This window comes from Palaemon carinicauda, chromosome 11 (genome assembly GCF_036898095.1).
Source record: "Palaemon carinicauda isolate YSFRI2023 chromosome 11, ASM3689809v2, whole genome shotgun sequence".
NCBI lineage: Eukaryota > Metazoa > Arthropoda > Malacostraca > Decapoda > Palaemonidae > Palaemon > Palaemon carinicauda.
The window spans coordinates 72,123,008-72,149,912 of record NC_090735.1 but is presented as its reverse complement, the minus strand read 5'-3'; the positions used below and the strand labels follow the sequence as shown (position 1 = coordinate 72,149,912).

Below are 26,905 nucleotides of genomic sequence, written 5' to 3'. Positions count from 1 at the left end.
GGCGCTGTAGTATACTTTCAGACATTTTCCCTGTTTACCTTCGTGTATCGTTTTTTTGATTCAACGGGAGATAGTGCATCTCTTCGAATTATATAACTCGATACTTGTCTCCTGTGGAGATTTAAGGGTAATCCTTCCTTCCCTTTGAGTGCGGCAACCCTATCTGATCTTGCCATAGAGTAGTTCACTCCGGCTTGCCTAGGCTAGGGTTTTCTGTCTCCCACCTTTGCCGGCGAATTCCCAGCTTTGGTTTTTGACAGAACCTCAGAGTAATCAGTCTTTCTGCTGGCGGCAGAGCTGCAGGGTGAGTAGTCACTCCCCTGCCGGCTTATAGCTGCCGGCATAGGAAGCTAAGCCTCCCTAGGCCACACCTAAAGTGGTGGTATGTTGCCGCCACCTTCTCCCCTGCAGTCTAGAAGACTAGTCCTGTGTCGGCAGACTCTAGGCTAAAGAATAGTACTCTTCTGCCGCCTAGGATGTCGCCGATACTGAAACATTGTTTCTCTCTGGTGTGGAGGGGGCGGCAGTCCTGCCGCCTTCTTCTACACTTGATAGCTTTGGCAGACCCTAGGTTGAGGAATAGTTATTCTTCTGCCGCCTAGGATGGCACCAATACTGAAACATTGTTTCACTCTTGTATGGATGTGGTGGCAGTCCTGCCACCTTCTTCTACACTTGATACAGGACCCTTTTCCCTCCCCTTTCTGTCCTTTAGCGATGACTTAGCCATCGCAATCCTGTGGCCGTCGTCCTGCAATCTCACCGCTTGCCGGGTGGGTTGCAGGGCCGGCCGAGCCCCTACATATGCAGCTGTTTAGTCACTCAGTTTTTCCCTTATGGACACAAGGATCCGGGAAGATTGTGCCGGCTATGACGGCTGCCGGTGGGAGACCCTTCTGCCGCTGAAGGTTCTTCAGTCCTCCTTTGGACTGCCATCCACAGTCCTGAAATCGGCAATGCCGGCAACGGATCTTGTGGCTGGATGGAAGCCTGAATGATGCATTCTCCCCTTCCATTTGAACCTTCTTTCTGGAGGAAGACAGTAAGATTATATACTTACATCCTTATTTAGTGTAAACATTTATTTTAATAAGGCAGCCCTTCACTCCATGCTTTTTCTCTCTCTGTCAGCTACTGCCGCCAGGTACTAACCCAGCCGGTAGCATGTCGGCTGGGCCGGTGCCGCCAGGTACTAGCCCTGTCAGCAACATGCCGGCTGAACTACAGTATATGTTTATACAATAGCTAGTATATTTGCAGTATAGTATATACTGCAGATAGAAAACTATTGTATATATTATACAGTAGTTATTTTCCAACATATTTTATGTGTCCTTGCCCAGTCTTTTTCTAAGACCAATCCTATATTGAAAGAATAGAATTCCTTCAATACTCTGATTAGAAATCAGTTTACAATTTACGCTACAATATTAAATAGTTTCGAAGGGTCAGTGGTAGTACACTTTTCTATCCCTAGATTTTAGAACCCTTCTCTTTTGAGTTTTCCCTGATCAGGAAACTCTATAGTCTTAATATTGGAAGGGGAGGTCACAGCAATTGGCTGGGAGAGATACACAAGTATGTGTCTTTTATAATTTCTAGTCCAGTCGGACTGTGCCGCCAGGTGCTAGCCATGCTGGCAACACACCGGCTGAACTACAGTATATGATTATACAGTAGCCAGTATATTTGCAATATAGTATATACAGCAAACAGAAAACTATAGTATTTATTATACAGTAATTAATTTCTAACATACCTTGTGTACCCTTGTACAGTCTTTTGCTGAGACCAACCCTAAGTTGAAAGAATAAAATTCCTTCAATACTCTGATTGGAAATCAGTTAATACTTACCCCACAATATTAAATAGTTAGAAGGGTCAGTGGCAGTGTACACTTTTTCTATCCCTAGGGGTTAGAACCCTTCTCTTTCGAGTTGCCCTGATAAAGGAAACTCTTATCTTTAATATTGGGGGGAGGTTACAGCAATTGGGTGGGAGGGGTACACAAGTATGTGTCTTTCTCTATTTCTTTCTAGCTTACTATCTTAAGCTATAATGATTAAGATATGAATAATTGCATATCTGTTTATCATGTGAGATAAACAATTGTATACTCATTCTATTTTCCTTTCTTTACAGGAGGAACCCCAGATAAAATGCGATGCGATCTTCTGCAATCATAGGAGTAAGTACTTCTACGGCCATTAAGCTTGCAGGTCTCATGCCCCCTGCACCATTATTACCGAATCCCTGCAATATTGGGACTCCCTAGTCTGCAATATCTGCCGGACCTTGGTGACTGAAGGTTTTGACGACCCCAAGTCAATGGAGTCGAGGGATGCGGCACGTAAAAAGCTGTGCAAGTGGGTAAGAGGGTTCCAGAAGAACTCACCGGGACCATACCTACATAACGATAGGATGCGTAGCTTACTGTTGCCGAAAGCGGGTAGTGAAATAGTTGTGCCCCAAGCACAACTCACTCCTCCCTGCGTCCAGATTGTCATCGAGACGGATGTCAGGGAGGCGTTGCAAAGTAGCAAAGTATGGACATCCACCAGAAGGTAAGGATGTCGGAAGTGACTATGGACACTGAAAAGGATCTATTAAAGGATCATCCCGAGGAGGAGTCTACTCTATCTCTGGAAGAAGATGATGATGTCGAGTCGGAGTTACTTCTGTCTGTGCCGGCACCGGAGCCGTTACCCTCGACGTCTTCACCTTCACCTCCATTGGACAACATGAGTCAGGCACTGGCCCATCTTACGGATTTAATGGAGAACATTCGCAAACGAGGCGAAACAAGGGAAGCAAAATTCAAGAGAGAGCTCCGTGAAGCTCCACTTGTCGCCCCCCGAGGGTCATACAAGCGACCCAGAGGCCAAGACCTCCCGACCTGCTTCAAAACCAATCCTTTGAGGTATGCGGAGTTTATGCCGATTTTGAACAGCAAACTCTACATCTCAGAGAAGATGGGAGCTGTCCCCTTAGACGACATCCAGTTTTGGCCAAGCTTTAACGCTTACCCTGATTCCTTCATTCGACTGAAGCATGAACCAATGTCAAAAGAGGAGACGGAACCGAAGGAGGTCATGGTTTTCGACCACGATAAGGCACAGGCTCTCTTGTCAAGTAGCCTGAGAAAGGCGGGCTATTCGGTGTCAAAAGTGTCCGCCTTGAGCAAGAAACACCCTACCTTCCTTGCTTCTGCTTCAATAGCATTCCCTTTTACGTTGAAGGCATTTAAATCTGTTGCCAAGGCAGTGGAGGCAGGCAAACCATGCCTTGCACTAGAGGGGTGCAGGCCTCTGTCGTTAGCCTTGCCCATGCAGGAGAAGGAATGGAAGGAAGTCCACCTAACCTTCTCAGTAGGGAAATTGGACGCGGACATCGCTGGACGACAGTTTAGCGAAAATCTCCGTAAACTTTCTGACTTTCTCCTGTGCAAGGAACAAGAAATGAAGGAGAGACTTGCGGCCTCTTTATCCCTACAAAACTGCATAGAGATGTGTGCAGGCCAACGAAGTACCCCAGACATGGTCATGATCCTGGCCAAAATGCATATGGCCACCTTAGTAAAGGATCTGTATGCTTTCATGAAGGCTAGGAGAGCCTTTAGAGAGTTTGTGTTTGCTGCTGCAACAGTGAAACATGAACCCAGGAAGCTGATATCTTCTAACATCTGGGGTAAAGACCTCTTTCCGAACCAAGTAGTCAAAAAGGTAGTCGAGAAAGCCATCACGAAGAATAGGAACCTTCTCCCGAAGTGGGGCATCTCTTCAAAGAGGAAGTCTTCCCCGGATGTGGGTCCCCAACCTAAAAGGAAGATGAAGAAGTCTAGACTTTCGCCTCGATCTGCTCAACAACATCCCACAGTTACTATGACCGTGCTGCCCCAGGTAGGCAGTCGAGGAGGTAAACCCTTCGATCAATCAAAGCAACGAGGCGCTTCCGGTAGGAGGGAGGCTCCAACAATTTCAGGATCGTTGGACCTTCGATCCTTGGGCCCACGGCCTAATCAAGACTGGACTAGGAGGGAAACGGAACAAGTCTCCACCATCATTTCCTCAACAACATCCCACAGTTACTATGACCGTGCTGCCCCAGGTAGGCAGTCGAGGAGGTAAACCCTTCGATCAATCAAAGCAACGAGGCGCTTCCGGTAGGAGGGAGGCTCCAACAATTTCAGGATCGTTGGACCTTCGATCCTTGGGCCCACGGCCTAATCAAGACTGGACTAGGAGGGAAACGGAACAAGTCTCCACCATCATTTCCTCAACTCTTCCAACACTCCAACCCCATATTAGTAAAATATACTCTATAGCTCTTGAGCATACAGGTTTTAAGGAAAGCAAAGTCTATCAAATTCCAGGGAAGGCTGTTTCGTGTTTCCAAGAAGGACTCAGGAGAACTCAGAGTCATTCTGGACTTGTCGTTACTCAACAAGTTCATAAAAAACAGCAAGTTCAGGATGTTAATCCTTCTACACATAAGGACCCTATTACAAAAAGGGGCGATCACAGTCTCGATAGACCTGACAGATGCCTATTGGCACCTTTTAGTCAGTCGCCCCCTCTCCTCCTACCTAGGATTCAAGTTACAGAAGATAAAGTAGGTTCTAAGAGCCATACTCTTCGGACTAAACATAGTCCCAAGTATCTTCATGAAACTGGCAGACGCAGTCGTGTATCAACTACGCCTAGAAACTGTTCAGGTAGCAGAGTACCTGGACGACTGGCTGGTGCGAGCAGCATCCGAAACGGCTGGTCTGCTTGCATCCAAAGAAGTAACCAAGTTCCTGGAACATCTAGGAAGCAAACTCAACTTCAAGAAGTCTCGTCTATCTCCAGCTCAAAGGTTTCAATGACTGGAAAACCATTGGAACCTGAGGTCACATTGTCTCTCCATTCCCTTAAGGGAGAGGAAGGAGATCGCAGTGTCTGTCAAGAGACTACTGTAATCCGACAGGATTTCAAGACGCCAACAGGAAAGAGTATTGGGCTCTCCAGTTTGCAGCAGTAACAGACCCAGTGTTAAGAGCACAGCTGAAAGATGCATCAGGAGTCTGGAGAAGATTTGCATCAAACGCTCGGAGATCTAAAATGTCCGATATCGGCCTTATTTCGATCACTTCTCAACCCATGGTCGAAGGCCAAGAGCCTAAGGAGGACCGTGCCCTTGTAACCACCTCTGCCGCCGATGACCATCCACACGGGTGCATCGACGGAAGAATGGGGAGTTCACTCCCATCAAAGGAAAGTCCAAGGGACTTAGTCATCTCGGTTCAAGGCCTTTCTCATCAACATTTTGGTAGCCATGGAAGTCCTTTTGACTTTGGGAAAACTCTCCCCTCACAGATCAGCCCTCATCATGCTGATCTTGGACAGCGAAGTGATTGTGAAATGTCTGAACCGACAAGGCTCGACATCTTCCCATATAATCCATGTGATATTAGCCATCCTTTGTTTAGAGAGATGGCACCTATCAGCAGTTCACTTACAAAAGGTCCGCAATGTGACAGCGGATGCTCTACTCAGGCTCAAGCCGATAGAGTCAGAATGGTCACAGACGCAGACTCATTCTCTTCCATCTTGGAACAAGTCCCGGAACTGCAAATCAACCTCTTCGTGATGAGTGTCATCAAGAAACTACCTCGATATATAGCCCCATACGAGGACCCTCTAGAGGAGATAACGGACGCCCTGTCCCTAGTCTGGAACGAATTAACCTGTAATTTCCTGTTCCTTCCATCCAGTCTCCTGCTGAAAGCCCTCGACATGCTGAGATCCTTCTAAGGAACGGCAGCTCTAGTGGCTCCCAAGTAACCCAAGAGCAACTGGTTCCCTCTACTGATGGAACTGATGGAACGGGTTCTGAAGTCAACTGTCTTCGCTTCATCACAGAGATCCCAAAACCTTCATTTCATGATTTTCTCGCCCTAGCAGTTAGAAAAGATTTGGGATCTCAAAAGGCAGTATAGACTTCTTAGAAGAATACAAGTCTAAGTCAACTAGAAGACAATATGAATCATCTTGGAAAAAGTGGGTTGCTTTTGTTAAAGCAAAAGGACCGAAAGAAATTACAATAGACTTCTGTCTCTCCTTCTTTATCCACCTTCATAATCAAGGTCTGGCAGCCAACACGATAACTACGAGCAAGTCAGCCCTGACTAGACCTCTTCTATACGCCTTTCAAGTGGATCTGATGATCGAAATCTTTAACAAGATCCCGAAGGCATGCGCTAGACTTAGGCCTGCAGCTCCTCCGAAACCCATTTCATGGTCTTTGGACAAGGTCCTACATTATGCTTCATCTGTGAACAATGAAGATTGTTCTCTCAATGATCTAACCCAGAAGGTTATTTTCCTATTCGCTATAGCCTCAGGGGCTAGAATTAGTGAAATAGCCCCATCAAGAAATGAGGGCCACATTCAGTTCACAGAAGTGGGAGAACTGAATCTCTTTCCTGATCCAGCTTTTCTCGCCAAGAACGAGCTACCCACTAAAAGATGGGGTCCCTGGAGAATCTGCCCTCTGAAGGAAGATGTCTCTCTATGTCCAGTAGAGTGTCTAAAGGTCTATCTTTATAGAACTTCAGACTTCAGGGAAGGACGGCTCTTCAAAGGAGAAACTTCAGGATCAAACTTACCCCTAAAACAACTGAGGGCGAAGCTCACCTACTTCATTCGCAGAGCGGATCCTAACAGTACACCCGCAGGTCATGATCCGAGAAAAATTGTTTCATTACTGAACTTTTTTCAGTATATGGACTTTGAGCGTCTTCGCTCATATACTGGATGGAAATCATCCAGAGTGTTCTACAAACACTACGCAAGGCAAGTCCACGAACTGAAGCATTATGTGGTGGCGGCAGGTAGTGTAATAAACCTGTCGTCTAGTGCTGCAATGAACAGTTAAATGATTGGGACTATCAATTAGGGTGAAAAGGTGTTGACACTTCCATTGCGATACCTTTTAAGTGAGTGTCACTATGGTGACACTAAGACTGTTCAAAATCTCAGGTGTGGAATTATACAGATAACACTTGTGCCGTGTGTACATAGTACACAGTGTTGATAGTATACAACATTTACAGAAATTATATTGGGAAAATTTATCAAAATTTTCAGTTTTAGAGTGGGACTCATCATTTCTTCCCTTTCAGGGAGGAAGGTAATTTCTGTATACGTTGCACGTATAATTCCCTTAACACGTTACATTCATTACACTCGTTATTCCAGTTGGTCATTTATTCTAAATAAATGTCTATTAGAGTGTAAGTGCGTCCTATATCGCCCTGCAATTAGCACATTAAATATGCCAGAGTTCTCTTACTTATTTATTTAAGTAAACCTCATATTATTGTATGCTTACAAACAATGGATATAGTTGACACTTAGTTGTTCCGACAACATGTACAAACTGTGAGACCTTTTGTATATCTAGTGGATACTTATGTTTGTTCATACAATATATGCAAACCTTGAGACCCCTTTTCTACCGTCTATGATGACTCTTCCCTGCAGGGGACAGGAAGCACTAACATTGTCTATGATTAGTGGTAATGACGGATAACGGTAACGTCATTTGTTTCACTGGTCCGGATGACCCTAGAAAAAATTGTCCCAAGGTTAAGGCACCTATGAAAATCCACAGATACATTACTTTCTAGTAATTCTCTGGTAAACTTCCATCAGAACGACATGGCTTGAGCCCATGCGAAAAATCTTTTTTTGGGTGAGATAGCCATGTCGTCCTGATGGACCCACCCTTCTTTTCTATAGAAAAGGCCTTGGCAGGATCCCTCCCGAAACTACTATATCTGTAGCACCATGCTCAATGCTACAAGGAATAAGCACCATCTTGGATACAACCCTATCTAGATACTCAATAGTAGTATGGGAGGAAGGGTAACCTTGATAACGGCTCCCCTTCTATTTTTGCCACTCTTCCCCCTAGATGCGAAAACGTTATTCGGGGGGAAGATTGCTATGTGTCGTATCAAGATATACGTCCCGTGATTTATGCGATATCCTTAAGAGAAATTTTAAGGATATTCGTGCCAGGAGTTAGAATTCTGGAGACCAAAAGGTAAATTCTCTGGGAATATCACTGTAATCAAATATCCCTTGGGAAGCTTCTTATAGGAACCTTCCTTTAGGACGACATGGCTATCTCACCCGAAAATAGATTTTTCGCCTCGCTCAAAATCCATTAAGTACATCTTGCACCTTGGTAGGTAAATGTGAGAGAGGGAGAGAGAAGAACAATTTGACAATGCGGAATATACTGTTAAGTATATCTTGCACTTTGGTGGCTAAATGAGAGAGAGAGAGAGAGAGAGAGAATATTTGGCAATACTGAATATACTGTTTAGTAAATCTTGCTTTTTTGGTAGGCGAATAAGAGAGAGCTAGGGATAGAGAACAATTTTGGTGATACAGAATATACTATGTTAAGTACATATCACACCTTGGTAGCCAATTGAGAGAGAAATTTTTTTGGCAATACAGAATATGCTGTCAAGTTCTTGCACTTTATTAGCTAAATGAGAGAGAGAGGGCAATTTTGGCAATACGAAATATACTATGTTAGTATTAGTATTACTTGATAAGTTACAACCCTAGTTGGAAAAGCAGGATTCTATAAGCCCCGGGGCCCCAGCAGGGAAAATAGCCCAGTTAGGAAAGGAAACAGGGAAAAAGGAAATATTTTAAGAACAGCATTGTCATCAAAATAAATATTTCCTATATAAACTATAAAAACCTTAACAATACAAGAGGAAGAGAAATTAGATAGAATAGTGTGCCCAAGTGTACCCCTAAGCAAGAGAACTAGCCAAGACTAGAGAACAATTGTTTGATTTTGGAGTGTCCTTCTCCTAGGAGAGCTGCTTACCATATCTAAAGTTTTTTTACCCTTACCAAAAGGAAATTAGCCACTGAACAATTGAAGTACAGTAGTTAACCCCTTGGGTGAAGAAGAATTGTTTAGTAATCTCACTGTTGTTAGGTGTATGAGGACAGAGGAGAATCAGACTATTCAGTGTATGTGTAGGCAAAGAAAAAGTGAACAGTAAGCAGAGAGAAGGATCCAATGTTGTACTGTCTGGCCAGTCAAAGAACCCCATAACTCTCTAGTGGTAGTATATCAATGTGTAGCTGGTGCCCTGGCCAACCTACAGCTATGAAAAGACATCTTGCACTTAAGTAGCTAAATGAGAAAGAAAGAAACTATTATTACTAAGATATTTATGTTTGTAGTTTATAAAATAAGTTATATTTCTGTTTAAGAAAGTATAAAAATACAATAATTTATGACTTTTTACAATGTTTAAATTTAAGATTTGTCGTTGAGAATGGAAACATGGCCTATCTTACCTTATATCACATTCCAGAGGGTGGTAAGAATTATCCGTATAATTTGTTCCTGAATTTATATCCAAAACCCAAAATCAGGATGAAAATGGTATCAGACATGAAAGTTTCATGATCTTGTCTTAAAGAGATAACTGATGACCCAGATGACATTTACTCTGTCCCGTGAGAGCAATTTGAAAATATTTAAAGAGAACGGAGTATTCTCAGCGCAAATTTCCAATTTGTTCATGAGCACAGGTCAATCCAAGAAGAAAGTATCCAAAAACACTATCTCTCAGGTTAAGAGAAACAATCAGGAGAGATTATAAATCCTCAGGGGAAGTGTCGCCAGCCCCCCCTCCTCCCCATCAGAGCAAAGGATGTCCATGGTCTTCCTGAAACCCTAGCATTCTGCAAAAACTATTCCGTAATACAAGTCCTCCAAGCTTGCGTATGGGAGAGACAAAACACTTTTATAGACAATTACCTTGGAGATTATACTCATAGGTCCTTGGACACTTTCTCTTTAGGCCCTTTTGTTGCAGCGTAAAAAAATTATCTAATCACATGCTCTTAAGGGACACATTACTGTTTTTTTATCAAAGAAAGGCATCGGTTATTCTCTGCATTATAAGGGTATGAAGTGTGGATCAAGGTGGATGGTGATCTCAGATGGACCTGAAGCCTTCACTTAGAATTCACCCAAATGCATTTAAGATTGTCATGTTTTCTCAGATATCTTTGATGATATATTGGACATATTCTTTATATGACTCTTACTGTTCATATAGCTTCACCCCTGGCACAACACAAATCCACTTGGATTGAACTTACGGCCCTGCCTTTTTAAGAGCGTGCTATATCGTTCCAATTTAATCCCCTCTTGACCTTTTGCGCTCACTCATAAGTAATTTTATTTTTAGAGAAGTACATACCTCTTAATGGAGACTTCTCCTCCACCTAAGGAAGACTCGTATTTGAATGACTTGGAAATTTGTATCCTCGTAGGAATGAATTATGATTTTTAAAAACAATTTGTATTTTTCCTATCTATACAAACCCGAGTCATTTAATCAAAGGTCATGCCTCAACCGCCCCACAAGTGTTTGACCGGAAGAGAGTGATGCAATCAAATGCCTTTTTCTTTTGAATGTTTGGTCGTAGAAAACATGACTAGGAGTAACTCCTTTAAATGATTTCAAATTGATTTCAAAATCTGTAGTCCTTATTAGATCAGACCCCAAGGGTGATTATTAGGAGCCCAAACTCCAAAATCTGGTACATTCCAAGAGGTTAGACCCTTAATTCTGTTATTTAATAGGAGTCCAGACCCCAAAACTTTTGATAAGTTCAGAATACAGTACTATCTTGCAGGCTTCTTCGTCCTTCTAATCATCATTTTTTTTTTCAGGGTTATCAGTGTGGGAATTGTAGAATGATTGTTCATAAGAATTGCCTCGGAGAAGTAACCCGTTGTCAAGGCTGCCCCCCGCCACCGCCACTAATAGATCGAGGACCTCTGAATGATGTGGTATGATGCACATTTGAGTTTGCCATTGAAAATGTAGACTGGCTTCTATTTAGAAGTGGTTAAGTTCCAGTGAACGTATTTTGAGTTTAGATTTATTGTAAATGAAAATGATAGTACCAGTGTAGAAATCATGCTTCTATTAAAGGGCTCAGATTTGTGTAGTTATGAAAAATACAAATTGATATAAAATACGTAATTTTTTGCACAGTGAACAGTACCTAGTGTTACTTCAAAGTCTATTTTCTAAACTTTATAAATATCCATATTTTAGCATTCATCAATTAACTATTTTTCTAAATTTACTTTCCGGTGATATTCACCCTTTCGTAGTATCCGGGGTACTTGCATCTCCTCATGGAATACCCTTGGTGGGCCGAGAGAATGTCTCGTGAAAATGCCGAGAGTCTTCTATCAAGAGCGGAAGAGGAAACCTTTCTTCTCCGGTGGTCAGTACGTCATAGAAAACCAGTTTTATCCTTAAGGTAAGCAAATTTTGTTTCATCTTATATTTGAATCTCAGTCAGTAATAGGGAATTTTATTCTGTGGGTCAGTGACATTGTATTTGATAGTGATGGAGCATTTGAATTCATACATGCTCCTACATAATTACAAACCCTTGTCCTTTAATAGGAGTAAGCATTTAGCGAATGTGGGTATGTCTCTTAAAACTTTATCAAGGTGTCGGTATTTGACATACTTTCTTTTTAGATCATTTGCATTAGCAGATTGTCAACGGCTATGGATATTTAGAACTAAAAAGACAGATTTCCAGAGGTTTCCCAATAACTGTAACTGACAGTTTTCGTGGCAAACCATCCAATATCAATAGAGTCATCTCTCTCTCACTTAGGAGTTATGTAACAGACATACCCACCAAGAGGGAGAAAAATCACAAAATAATGGTGCCCTTGGGTGAGTCAACTCATAACCCCCCAAATCATAATGACCACTACTTCCTATGCTGCGTCGACTAACTCCCTAGATAACTCACTGTACTGTACTACATTATTTTATTGTGGTTTATTTCATTGTAGTATAGTTTGTAATACTTTACAAAAGTACAGGTAGTTGTTGACTTACGACTGTGGTGACGGCACAAGTCTGTCAGAAATAGTACACTAATAGGACAAATATTTCCTTCACAATAGTCTAATATTTTTATAAAACTGAATTAATTTCTCTTGGTGAATTATTATTTTCTTTTATTGATAATATACCATATCGATTTTAAACAAAAAATACATTAAGAAAATTTTAATATCGGTCAAGCTCCTATCATATGTGTTGATGACGTCATATTTTCGGCGGAAAGCAAGCAGGTAAATAGTGATTTTCTTCCAATAGACTAAAGATTAACATTAGTATTCCCATTTTTGAAATATCGTTAACAGTACAAAGTATTTCGTGGATCTATATCAGTTGTTATGAGTACATACACTCCTCAACCAACAAACACAATGGCGACCAAGAGACTGTTCTTAGCTCGAATTGTGCGCAAATCATTACTGAACAAGTAACCCCAGGGTTAAATTTTGCCTTCGGGTATGAATAGCCTAATTCAGATATCTATGATTTTCAGAAGTCAACAGGTAGTTCCCTTTCATATAAGATCAATATCAGGTTATTACAAATGATGTTTGACTTACAGTCAGCCCCCACTCTTCGCGAGGGTTAAGTAACAGAGACAGGTGTATATTTGGTACCCTAGGATGGAATAACTCCTAACCTAACCTAACAAATCACTGCCCATTGCCTACGCTCAGATAATTAAAACACCAAGCACTGCGTAATATTTTTTTACTTGGTTTCTATCACAGTATAAGTAGTTTGTAATTAAATTTTTGTGCTCAGGCCATGTCGTCCTGATGGAAGGTTCCTTTAAGTAGCTTCGTAGGGTATATTTGACTACAGGGATATTCCCAGAGAATTTAACTTAAGGTCTCCAGAATTCCAACTCCTGGCACGAATATCCTTAAGGTTTCCCTTAAGGATATCGCAAAATATCAGAGGACGTATTCTTGAAACGCCACATAGCAATCTGCACCCCACATATCGTTTACGCTTCGAGGGGGAAAAGTGGCAAAATAAAAGCCGTTAATAAGGTTCCCCTCCTCTGTTACTGTTTGAGTGCTCAGATGGTGCCACCATCGCCGCCATCTTTATTCCTTTTTCTGTAGCGAACTCGCTCGGTGATTTTCCCGGTAGCTGTCTCAGTATTTTGGATTTATCATGCAATCTCCAGCTTCCTCTGCCTCTGGAAAGTTGAGTATTTGATCTTTACGCTCTATAAATTTAGCTCGTGCTGTAAAGTAAAAAAATTAAGTCAAAATTAAGCTAATTTTTGGGCAGAGCTATTGCCTGAACCGGAGGCGTCTTCGGTGCTGTTGTTCGTATCGCATGAGTTATTTAGTTAGCTAGAACGACTTTCCCGGTATAATAGCATAAATGAAATTAGCTATTTAGTCTTCATTGCTAGAAATTAATTATATTATGCCGATTGTATTCGTATTAACTTCGGCGATTTAGGTAGCCGATCTTGATTATGCTAGGCTTCCTAACCTAGGCGTTCTAGTTTACTTTCATGCATGATATAATAAGCATTCCTGGTGTTATTGAATTCAAATGAAGATAATTAGGCAATTTATACATGTAAGATATATCATACATACATATACCAAGGCACTTCCCCCAATTTTGGGGGGTAGCCGACATAAACAAATGAAACAAAACAAAAAGGGGACATCTACTCTCTACGTTCCTCCCAGCCTGACAAGGGACTCAACCGAGTTCAGCTGGTACTGCTAGGGTGCCACAGCCCACCCTCCCCTGTTATCAACTACAGATGAAGCTTCATAATGCTGAATCCCCTACTGCTGCTACCTCCGCGGTCATGTAAGGCACCGGAGGAAGCAGCAGGGCCTACCGGAACTGCGTCACAATCGCTCGCCATTCATTCCTATTTCTAGCACAGTCTCTTGCCTCTCTCACATCTATCCTCCAATCACCCAGAGCTTTCTTCACTCCATCCATCCACCCAAACCTTGGCCTTCCTCTTGTACTTCTCCCATCAACTCTTGCATTCATCACCTTCTTTAGTAGACAGCCATTTTCCATTCTCTCAACATGGCCAAACCACCTCAACACATTCATATCCACTCTAGCCGCTAACTCATTTCTTACACCCGTTCTCACCCTCACCACTTCAATCCTAACCCTATCTACTCGAGATACACCAGCCATACTCCTTAGACACTTCATCTCAAACATTCAATTTCTGTCTCTCCGTCACTTTCATTCCCCACAACTCCGATCCATACATCACAGTTGGTACAATCACTTTCTCATATAGAGCTCTCTTTACATTCATGCCCAACCCTCTATTTTTTACTACTCCCTTAACTGCCCCCAACACTTTGCAACCTTCATTCACTCTCTGACGTACATCTGCTTCCACTCCACCATTTGCTGCAACAACAGACCCCAAGTACTTAAACTGATCCACCTCCTCAAGTAACTCTCCATTCAACATGACATTCAACCTTGCACCACCTTCCCTTCTCGTACATCTCATAACTTTACTCTTACCCACATTAACTCTCAACTTCCTTCTCTCACACACCCTTCCAAATTCTGTCACTAGTCGGTCAAGCTTCTCTTCTGTGTCTGCAACCAGTACAGTATCATCCGCAAACAACAACTGATTTACCTCCCATTCATGGTCATTCTCGTCTACCAGTTTTAATCTTCGTCCAAGCACCAGCATTCACCTCTCTCACCACTCCATCAACATACAAGTTAAACAACCACGGCGACATCACACATCCCTGTCTCAGCCTCACTCTCGCCGGAAACCAATCACTCACTTCATTTCCTATTCTAACACATGCTTTACTACCTTTGTAGAAACTTTTCACTTCTTGCAACAACCTTCCACCAACTCCATATAACCTCATCACATTCCACATTGCTTCCCTATCAACTCTATCATACGCTTTCTCCAGATCCATAAACGCAACATACACCTCCTTACCTTTTGCCAAATATTTCTTGCATATCTGCCTAACTGTAAAAATCTGATTCATACAACCCCTACCTCTTCTAAAACCACCCTGTACTTCTAAGATTGCATTCTCTGTTTTATCCTTAATCCTATTAATCATTACTCTACCATACACTTTTCCAACTACACTCAACAAACTAATACCTCTTGAATTAAAACACTCATGCACATCTCCCTTACCCTTATACAGTGGTACAATACATGCACAAACCCAATCTACTGGTACCATTGACAACACAAAACACATATTAAACTATCTCACCAACCATTCAAGTACAGTCACACCCCCTTCCTTCAACATCTCAGCTCTCACACCATCCATACCAGATGCTTTTCCTACTCTCGTTTCATCTAGTGCTCTCTTCACTTCCTCTATTGTAATCTCTCTCTCATTCTCATCTCCCATCACCGGCACCTTAACACCTGCAACAGCAATTATATCTGCCTCCCTATTATCCTCAACATTCAGTAAACTTTCAAAATATTCCGCCCACTTTTTCCTTGCCTCCTCTCCTTTTAACAACCTTCCATTTCCATCTTTCACTATCTCTTTAATTCTTGAGCCAGCCTTCCTTACTCTATTCACTTCTTTCCAAAACTTCTTCTTATTCTCTTCATATGACCCACCCAATCCCTGACCCCACCTCAGGTCAGCTGCCCTCTTTGCCTCACGTACCTTGCGGAATGAAGGAGTGAAGGTAAAAGTGGAAGAGAAAAAGAGGGCTTTTGAAGAATGGCTGCAGAGTAATAGTATAGAGAAGTATGAAAAATTAGAGAGAAAAATGTGGAAGTAAAGTGCAAAATGTGGAAGTAAGATATAACGATTGCATATAAATATATCCTCTTCTGAGATAGTATACAAGAGAACTTCGATGATTTAGGTAGTCGATCTCACTGTCACTAGGCTAATAGCCTAGTGGCTTTAGTATACTTTCATACATACTCCCCGGTTACCCTCGTGTATAGGGTAATCCCTCATTCCCTCTGAGCGTAGCCTTCGGCTACAACCCTTATTGTTCTGCCTCTGCCTCGAGTTGTCATTTAGGCAAACTAGGCCAGGGTATTTTCTGCCCCTTCCCTTAGCTGCAGATGGTAAGCTTTGGGTTTGGGTCAGAGCCTCGGAGTATATAGTCTTGTGCCGGCAGCTGATCGGTAGGGTGAATGAGATTCCCCTGTCGATTTATGTGGTTGGCATAGGAGGCTAAGCCTCCCTAGATTGCATTTGAAGGGGTCATATGATTTACCCCCTTCTCCCTGTGGTCTAGTAGACTAGTCCTGTGCTTGCAGACCCTAGGCTGAAGAATAGTTATTCTTCTGCTGCCTAGGATGGCGCCAGCACTGGAACTCTGTTTCTCTCTTGTTTAAGGGTGGCGGCTAGATGGCTGCCGGCCCCTTAACTGTATTGGCAGACCCTAGGCTGGAGAATAGATTCTCCTTCTGCCTAGGATGGCGGCGGTACTGAAACAGAGCTTCCTTAGGGTGTGGTAGGACCAGCAACCTGCCGGCTCCTCTCACACCCTATACAGGACCCTTTTCCCTCCCCTTTCTGTCCTTTAGTGATGGCCTAGTTATCACAACCGTTTGGCCATTGTCCTGCAATCTCACCGCTTGCCGGCAAGTTGTAGGGCCAGCTCAGGCTTCTGCTGGTATGGCCTAGTCGCTCAGCTTTCCCTTCGGACACAGGCTCCGGGATAGCTGTGTCGGCGGGACCAGCTGCCGGCAGAAGATCCCTTTGCTATAGAGTGTTCTTCAGTCCTCTCTTGGACTGCCATTCACAACCTGTGTCCGGCAGTGACCGACAATGGAGGTGGATGGGTGGAAGCCTGAATATCAAATATTCTACCCTTCCATTTGAACCCTCATTCCGGAGGAAGGAAGTGAGACAGTCCTCTTACAACATCCTTCACTCCTTGCTTTCTCTCTCTCTCTATCGGCTAGTACCACCAGGTGCCCTAACTGGCGGCTGCTGGCCACTACCCTAGCCAGCAAGATGCTGGCTAGAATTATGTGCCGACAGCCAATGATCTGCTGACACAACTGACTTAGCCGGCAAGAGCGGGCCGAGTTCTGACTACAGGCCACCACCCTGTCACATAGAATGCTGACTGGGCTAGTGTGCCGGCGACCGGCAATCCGGCGGGCCGCCGGATACCATTCCAGTCAATGCTGTGCCAGTTGAACTGTGCCCTAGGTGCTAGCCTTGCCGGCAACATGCCGGCTATAACTACAGTATATGTCTATACAGTAGCCAGTATATTTGCAGTATAGACCATACTGCAAACAGAAAACTATGGTATAAAAGTATACAGTAGTTAAATTTCCAACATACTCTGTTTGTCCAGGCACTGTCTATTGTTGAGACCACATAAGATAAGGAAAGGAACTCTTTCCATATACTGATAGATGATCAGTTACCAATGACCCTCATTACTAATCTTTTGGAAGCTGGTGTTTAGTTACACGCATCTAGCCTTATAAGCTAGATTCTTCCAATGGGCCTCCTGAGGAGGATAACCCTTGGCTTAATTTTGAGGGAGGTCACAGCAATTGGCTGGGCAGGAAACACACGTATGTCTTTCCTAATTCATTTCTAGCTCATCTATCCTAAGCTATATGCAATAAAATAAAATGGAAAATATTATTAATAATATTTATTAGTTTATCTAATAAGATGAACTACCTTATACTCATTTTATTTTCCTCTCTTTACAGGAGGACCATGGGAAGTGCCGCAGCATCTTCTGCAACGTCCACAGCAAGGACTTCTGCGGCCACAAGAGTGTAGGACACACTCCCATTGTTCCATCACCAAGGGACCTCTCAAATATTGGGACCCCCAGGTATGTAATGTGTGCAAAGCCTTGGTTAGTGAGGCCTTTGAAGACCCCAAGACAACGGAGTCAAGGGATGTAGCTCGGAGTAAGCTGCTTAGATGGGTTCGTGGCTTCCAGAAAAATGCCATGGGGCCTTACCTCCCAAACGAGCGTATGAGGGCCTATGTATTCCCCAAAGCATCTGCGGATGCTGTTATTCCACAGCCACACCCTGAGATACCTTGTGTCCAGATTTCCATAGATATGGATGTCTCAGATGCAATGAAGGACATCAATCTAGATGACGAGAGGATGTCAGAGGTGTCAGAAGACACCGAAAAGGACCTTCTTGCTGAAGGTCAGGAAGAGAGAGTCAACGTTGGCTCCAGAGACGGAAGAGGATGAAGTCGAAACTGTGTCTGTTTCGTCGGTTTCAGCCCCAGAACCAGTGCCCTCTACTTCCTCCGCTCCTCCACCTGATACGTCAGATAAGACCCTGTCTGCCATCATGGCCATGATGGAGACATTCCATAAGAGGGGTGAAGAAAGGGAAGCTGCACTAAGGAAGGAGATTCATCAGCTTGCAGCGTCCCGTGGGTCTCATAAGAAACAATGAGGATCTTCCCTCGTGCTCTGAGGTAAACCCATGAAGGCATGCTGAGTACATGCCCATCACGAATGGGAAGATCTTCATCTCAGAAAAGCTGGGAGCTGTTCTTATTGAGGACATCGAGTTCTGGTCCAGCTTTGATTCCTATCCTGACTGCTTCGTCCGTCTAAAGGCGGAACCGGTATCCAAAGAGGAGACAGAATTGAAGGAGGTCATAGTGCTTGACCATACAAAGGCTCAAGCTTTGTTGGCCAGCAGTCTGAAGGACAGGGGCTTCACCAATTCTAAGGTGCCAGCCCTGAGTAAGAAACATCCTCCCTTTCTTGATCCAGCGACAATGGCCTTTCCTTTTGCGGAGAAAGGGTTCAAGGCGGTGATCAAGGCAGTGGAAGCTGGGAAACCTTGCCCTACACTGGAGGAGTGTAGGCCCCTTTCCCTAGCCCTACCTACAGATCACAAGGATTGGAAGGATATTCAGCTTACCTTCTCAGTCGGGAAGTTGGAGGCGGATATCGCTGGACGTCAGTTCAGCGAAAACCTCCCCAAGTTGTCTGATTTTCTCCTGCATAGCGAGCAGGAGACGAAGGAAATGCTTGCTGCCTCTCTGTCCCTCCAGATTACTGGCCTCAGTGAACATAGGTCCCAGATATGTTCATGGTAATGGCCAAAATACATTTGGCAACCCTGATTAAAGACTTATATGGCTTTGTTAGGGCTGGAAGGGCTTGCAGGGAGTTCGTGTTTGCCTCGGCTGCGGTAAGACACGAACCCAGGAAGTTGATATCTCCCAATATCTTGGGGGAAGGACCTCTTCCCAAATGAAGTGGTCAAGAAATAGTCGACAAGGCCGCCCTGGAGAACAGGAATCTTCTCCAGAAGTGGGGTATGTCGGCTAAAAGGAAGTCTTCCCCGGATGAGGGTCCCCAACCGAAACGGAAGACAAAGAGGCCAAGGTTGCCCTCTTGTCCCGCAAGACAACAACAGCAACTTCCCATGACTGTGGTGCCCCAGATGGTGGCATATCCCCATCCCACCTACCAGATGGTACCCCAGCAGGTGGTGAATCAGTCACCAGCCTTCACTCCCGCCTATGAGAAGCAGACCACTACCTTTCGCCCTAAAGGTAGAGGGTCAAGTAGAGGTTCCTCTAGACATCCTTCGAGAGGAAGAGTGGGTATGGGAGGATGCGGTCAAGGAGGAGAGCCCTCCGGACACCAGAAGCAATGAGATGCTTCCGGTAGGAGGAAGACTCCGACTATTCCGGGATCGCTGGACCTTCGATCCCTGGGCCCACAGCCTAATCAAGAACGGACTAGGTTGGAGCTGGAAGACAGCTCCACCATCATTTCCGCATTTCTATCAACACTCCACCCCCGTTCTGGAAGAATATACCCGAGAACTCTTGAGCAAACGGGTAATAAGGCGGGCAAAGTCCATCAAGTTCCAAGGAAGGCTGTTTTGTGTTCCCAAGAAGGACTCAGACAAACTCAGAGTCATTCTGGATTTGTCGCCACTCAACAAGTTCATAGAAAACGACAAGTTCAGGATGCTGACCCTTCAACTTATAAGGACCCTATTGCCCAAAAGGGCATACACAGTCTCCATAGACATGGCAGATGCCTATTGGCACATTCCGATCAATCTCTCCTACCTAGGATTCAGGCTACTAAAAAGAAAGTACGCTTTCAGAGCCATGCCCTTCGGACTAAACATAGCCCCAAGGATCTTCACGAAGCTTGCAGATGCAGTCGTTCAACAACTACGCCTAGAAGGTGTCCAGGTAATGACCTACCCGGACGATTGGCTGGTGTGGGCAGCATCCGAGACAGAATGCATGCAAGCATCCAAGAAAGTGATCCAGTTCCTGGAACATCTATGGTTCAAGATCAACACCAAAAAGTCTCGACTATCTCCAGCTCAAAAGTTTCAATGGCTAGGTATACATTGGAACTTACAGTCACATTGCCTCTCCATTCTATTAAAGAAGAGGAGAGAGATAGCAGGATCTGTCAAGAGACTACTAAAATCCAACAGGATATCAAGACGCCAACAGGAGAGAGTGCTGGGCTCCCTTCAGTTTGCATCATTGACAGACCCAGTGCTAAGAGCGCAGCTAAAAGATGCATCAGGAGTCTGGAGAAGATACGCATGAAGCGCTCGAAGAGATCTGATAAGACCGATGCCGATCCGACTACGATCACTTCTTAAGCCATGATCGGAGGCCAAGAACCTGAAGAGGTCAGTGCCTCTGCAACCGCCTCCACCCTCAGTCATCATCCACATGGACGCATCATTGGAAGGATGGGGAGGTCACTCTCATCAACGGAAAGTTCAGGGAACTTGATCTTCTCTATTCAAGACCTTCCACATCAACATTTTGGAGGGCATGGCAGTCTTCCTCACAGTGAAGAAATTGTCCCCTCGCCCTTTATTCCACATAAGACTGATTCTGGATAGCGAGGTGATAATGTGATGCCTGAATCGTCAAGGCTCGAGATCACCTCAACTCAACCAAGTAATGTTGGCCATCTTCCGCTTTGCGAAAAAGAAGAGATGGCACTTATCAGCTGTTCACCTTTAAGATTTCCGTAATGTGACGGCGGACCCTCTATCCAGACTTAACACCTATAGAGTCAGAATGGTCCCTAGACGCAAGATTATTCTCCTTCGTCTTACATCAAGTCCCGGAACTGCAGATCGACCTCTTAGCGATGAGTGACAACAAGAAATTTCCTCAATATGTGGCCTCATTTGAGGACCTTCTAGCCGAAGCAGTGGACGCCATGTCCCTAGACTGGAACAGATGGACCAGAATTTATCTGTTCCCTCCAACCAACCTGCTGATGAAGATCCTCAACAAGCTGAGATCTTTTCAAGGAACAGCAGCCCTAGTGGCTCCCAAGTGGCCCCGGAGCAACTGGTTTCCTCTAGTATTGGAATTGTAGCCGAGGCTGATTCCTCTGCCGGACCCAGTTCTGACTCAACAAGTACAGAAGTCGACTGTCTTTGCTTCATTTCGGAAAACCCAAGACCTTCATCTCATGATTTTCTCTCCTTAGCAGTAAGGAAAAGGTTTGGGATCTCAAAAGAAAGTATAGACTTCTTAGAGGAATATAAGTCTAAATCTACCAGAAGGCAATATGAGTCGTCTTGGAAGAAGTGGGTTGCTTTTGTCAAGCCAAGAAAACCAAAAGAAATCTCACCAGATTTCTGTTTATCTTTCTTTATTCGTCTTCCCGAACAAGGTTTAGCAGCCAATACGATAACTACGTATAAATCTGCCTTGACTAGACCCTTGCTTTATGCATTCCAAGTAGACTTTTCTAATGAAATCTTTAAAAAGATCCCTAAGGCCTGTGCTAGGCATAGGCCTGCAGCTCCTCCAAAGCCCATTTCATGGTCCTTGGATAAGGTACTACACTTTACCTCGATATTGGACAACGAGAATTGCTCTCTGAAAGATTTGACTCAAAAAGTTATATTCTTGTTTGCCCTAGCCTCAGGGGCTAGAGTTAGTGAAATAGTGGCCCTTTCTTGGGAAGAGGCCATATCCAGTTTATTGAAATGGGAGAATTGAATCTCTTCTCTGACCAAACGTTTCTTGTCAAGAACGAGCTACCCACCAAGAGGTGGGGTCCCTGGAGAATCTGCCCTTTGAAGGAAGATGTCTCGCTGTGTCCAGTGGAGTGTCTAAAGGTCTATCTTCGTAGAACTGCAGACTTCAGGGGAGGACAGCTCTTTAAAGGAGAAACATTGGGCTCAAACTTATCCCTGAAACAACTAAGGGTGAAGATCACCTCCATCATTCGCAGAGCGGATCCTGACAGTACACCGGCAGGTCATGATCCTAGGAAAATTGCTTCGTCATTAGATTTTTTCTAGCTCATGGATTTCAAGCGTCTTCGCTCGTATACTGGATGGAAGTCATCCAGAGTTTTTTTCAAGCACTACACGAAGCAAGTGCAAGAATTAAAGAGATACCTGATGGCAGCAGGTAGTGTACTAAAACCTGTCGCTTAGTGCTGCGAGGAACAGTGAATTATTTGGGACTATAATTCTATAGGGTGTACATGTTGGCACATTACAGAGTAACATGGTAAGTGAAATGTCATCAAGGTGACATTATGGACTGTTCCAGTGTCTAATGGTAAAGAAACATAGACTTAACACTAGTGCCGTGTGTTTTTTACATGTGTAAATAGACAGACTTTCTCAGAGAAGTATTAAAAAATTATTGAATTTTTCAATGAGTGGCATGAACTTGTGTTTTCAGAATAAAACAAGTATTTCTGATCTATTCTGTATTTTCTATGTTTACTAAATTTTATTCGCTTGCATTTTTTATGTTATGAAATGTATGCTGAATTACTATTTATTGATTGCCAATAAATGTCTAATTGTTTTTTGCATCTTATTTCGCCCCAAACATATATAAATAAAGTTATGTATAAGCATTACCTTTTTTATTCCTTATTATTCTGAATAATAACATTGATCAACTGTAGTAACTTTGTTCTTACATGTATACAAACCTTTTCTGCCCATGCTTACCTTGTTTCGACATGGATATAAACTTATCTGTTGTGGTATACAGCTGAGCTGATACACCTTAGATGCTATGGTGGCTTATGTGAACCTTTGTTTGTGTTGAAATACAAACTTTGGCTAAAGGCATACAGCGAGACCTGTATGCCCCTTTGGTTGCTAGGGTGGTCATATGAAATATGCAAACTTTGAGACTTCTTCCCAAGTCTAGGATGACACTTCCCTGTAGGGGGAGGGAGCACTAACATAGTTCATGATTAGAAGCAATGACATATAACTGTAACGTCATAGGTCTCTAAGGTCTAAGTGACCAAGGAAGTATTATCTTGAGGTTAAGGCACGATTGGAAAATCCACGGATACATTATTGCTCTGGTAAACTTCCATCAGGACGACATGGCCTGAGCCAAAAAACGGATTTTGAGCGAAGCGAAAAATCTATTTTTGGTGAGATAGCCATGTCGTCCTGATGGACCCGCCCTCCTTTCTTTGAAAGTCCTTGGCAGGATCCCTCCCAATAATACTGTATCTGTAGCACCGGCTCAACGCTACAAGGAATAAAGATGGCGGCGATGGTGGCGCCATCTGAGCACTCGAACAGTAACGGAGGAAGGGAACCTTATTAACGGCTCTTTTATTTTGCCACTTTTCCCCCTCGAAGCTTAAACTCTATGCAGGGTGCAGATTGCTATGTGGTGTGTCTAGAATACGTCCCCTGATATTTTGCGATATCCTTAAGGGAAACTTTAAGGATATTTGCGCCAGCAGTTAGAATTCTGGAGACCTTAAGTTAAATTCTCTGGGAATATCTCTGTAGTCAAATATACCCTAGGAAGCTAACCTTCCATCAGGACGACATGGCTATCTCACCGAAAAATAGATTTTTCGCTTCGCTCAAAATCCGTTTAGTAAGTGTACAGTACATGTGCACATGTATACTACGTTCTGAATACAGTAAGGTTACATCACAGTACGTAACACTATAGTACAGTAGTTGTTCCCCGGACCGAAATCATAATTTTACCCAATAGTCATCATACACATAAGGTGTAACAACAAAACACTGTTGTTTCTATCTAGTAATACTTTATAACACTCGCTGATACTCTAGTGTATATTACTGTAATATATGTACAATATAGTACTATCATTATAGTGAAGCTTAACTGTACTATAAGTGTTCGCTGTTTTTGTTCAGACGACTCGACTCGCCCCACACGTAGCCAATATTTACAATAAACAATACTATACGTTACTGTAATTCTGTACTGTACAATATGTATACGCATTAAAATTAATTAAGTATACATATTTTATGCAACGAATACTAACCATTTTTTGTACAAAGTTCTACGCAGTCTTAAAACATGAGGTAGCTCCTGATGGGTCACATTGTCTCTTGTGCAGTACTGTAGAAAATCACATATATACAGTATATTACTCCATAAATATGAACAGGGTACAGGAGTACAGTATGTACTATTGTATACAAATACATCACTATTTTTTACAAGTAAACATAATTCTGCTCAAAAAAGACTAAAGCAGGAGATACACACGCAAGGTGAGACGATGTAAGACTGATGAGCAGGGTTGCCATTTCTGTTGTTGGATATGGGCTACTTGAACTTCCGAACAGCGCTAAATAATTTTTCAAGATAATATAACTGTGATAAATCTGGAATTGTTTCAATATGTCAAGTTGGGAAGCAAGACTCTGGAAGGCAACCAGTTTATCATATAGGTAGTCATCAACTTACGATGGAGATGGGGACCAAGAGACACGTCGTAAGTCGATCTTGACGTATATTGAACTAAAAAAGGGAAGTTTCTGTAGATTTATTAAGCTGCATTATGATTCGGCAATCATCAAAGTCATATCTTATCATTACTTTCTTACTGGATATCATTATTTAATTTTCTTGTGCCATAGGATATCATATGCTCTATTAAAGCATTATTATACTCTATTTTTCAATTTGGGAAACATTTTAGCAATCAACAATAACCAACTTTTTTTTTTACCTGTGCTGTTGATCTGAAGTTCCTGCTACAGTATTGAGAAGATGCGCACATGCGAATGGCGTATTGTTTATATAATTTCTTAATTTATTTTAAATATATTCTTGATGAATATTACATCAGCACTAGTTTGCTACAGGATATAGTTTTCATATAGTACGTTTTTAGCCATTATTATTAATCATACAAATATGTTCTCTCTCTCTCTCTTTCTATGTGTGTGCGTGCATGCTTTTGGTTAGTTAATTTTTAAAGCTTCATACGGTATTTAAATATTATTTTATTATTAGGCCTTCATATTTCATGAGAAATTATTGTTTAATTGTGGTTTATAAAGCATGTTTGTATGCTATTTTTCAATTTTGGGAGCATTTCAAGATTCAGCAATCACTTTGGTTTTACTTTCAGTAGGCATCAGCTGATCCCAAGGTCATGTTACCGTACTGAGATTATGCGCACATAGCGTTGTTTATATAATTCAGAAGAAACTGTTCCTAACATATTTAAAACATTGATATACTATAGTTGATATAGTAGAATAGAGTATCAGGTAAGTAAAAGAGAGAAATAAATAAAAGGAATGAATAAAAGTTGGAGATAGAAGTAACAAAAACAGTACGATTACAGCATGAAGTAGTGCATGCATTGGGTGTGAGGTCGGGGGGTATTCTGGGGTACCTGTTGCGGGTGATGGTGGCAGGTGTTTGAAGGGTGAATGAATGATTTACGAGACACAAGAACAATAGAGATGAGAGCAAAATGGGTGGCCAGGAGAAGCAGAACTGTTTGGGAAAATTATTTGGTAAGACAAATTATGAGGAAATACAAGAAAAAGGATTAGGAAAACTTGAAAGGGGAAGAGACGAACGATGGCAGTGAGGTGAGCGCCAAGAGAAGGGAACAATTAGTTATGGGAATGCGGGGAGCAAAGCGTGAAGCAAAAAGAAAACAGAGGACGAAGCCCTATGAAACAGAGGAGTAGATACATGATGAGTCAGCGAGAGTGGGTGGAAAGAAGGGGAGGAGTGAGGGAGGTGCATGAAGGGTGGATGTTGGGAGGGGAAGGGAAGAGGCGACAGGGGGGCCAGAGTGTGAGAAGAATCTTACGCTAATATAGAAATATTAGCGCAGATAAAGTATAGTGGGAAATATTGAATAAAAAGGATGGGAAAAGGAAAAAGGATATAAAAGGAAATGAGAGGAATAATAAAATGAAAATGATAGATGAAATTTGTTCAGGAATATAATAATATGAATGCGAAAATTAAAAGAAATACGAGAGTTAATATAGATAGAAATATTAGTGCAGATAAAGTATATTGGGAAATATTGAATAAAAGGGATGGGAAAAAGAATAAGGATATAAAGGGGAAGTAGATGAATAAGGGAATGAAAATGATAAATGAAATTTGTTATGAAATTAACGGAAATGAAAGTGAGAGACTTGGGTTACGTTAGCAAGTGATGTGAAGGCCAGGAATTTTTTTTTTAATCGATAAATTAAATTTGTCTACACAGAATCTTATGTTAATATAGAATTATTAAGGCAGATAGAGTATATTAGTGGGAAATATTGAATAAAAGTAGGAAAAAGTTAAGGGAAAGAGAAAGAGAGGAATATATAAAATTGTGATCATTGTTAAAAGTCACTAATTGTTTTATTTTTATACCCCCTGTGGCCGCGGGGGCATATAAAAATTAGAATAGCGCCAACGTTATCCCTGCGTGTTGTAAGAGGCGACTAAAAGGGACGGGACGAGGGGGCTGGGAACCCCCTCTCCTGTAAAAAATTCCTGCGAGACATCGACAAGGAGATGGAGCTGGGGGGAGAGTGACTGCTCCCCGCACTCTAGTTTTGGGGTGTTTAAATGTGCGTGGATGTAGTACGATAGAGAGTAAAAGATGTGAGATTGGAAGTATGTTTAGAAGTAGAAGGATGGATGTATTGGCCTTGTGTGAGACAAA

At 42.7% G+C, this 26,905-nt stretch overlaps 1 protein-coding gene across 5 annotated transcripts in view; it reads left to right on the top strand.

The window, feature by feature from the left end:
• Vav (Vav guanine nucleotide exchange factor) overlaps nt 1-26,905 on the top strand; it is a 385,659-nt gene that overhangs the window by 334,033 nt on the left and 24,721 nt on the right. For all 5 annotated transcript variants that reach the window (XM_068383125.1, XM_068383124.1, XM_068383126.1 and 2 more), the window contains 2 exons: nt 10,771-10,890; nt 11,221-11,372. In XM_068383125.1, coding sequence (XP_068239226.1) covers nt 10,771-10,890; nt 11,221-11,372 — 272 coding nt within the window. The remainder of the gene's footprint in view (nt 1-10,770; nt 10,891-11,220; nt 11,373-26,905) is intronic.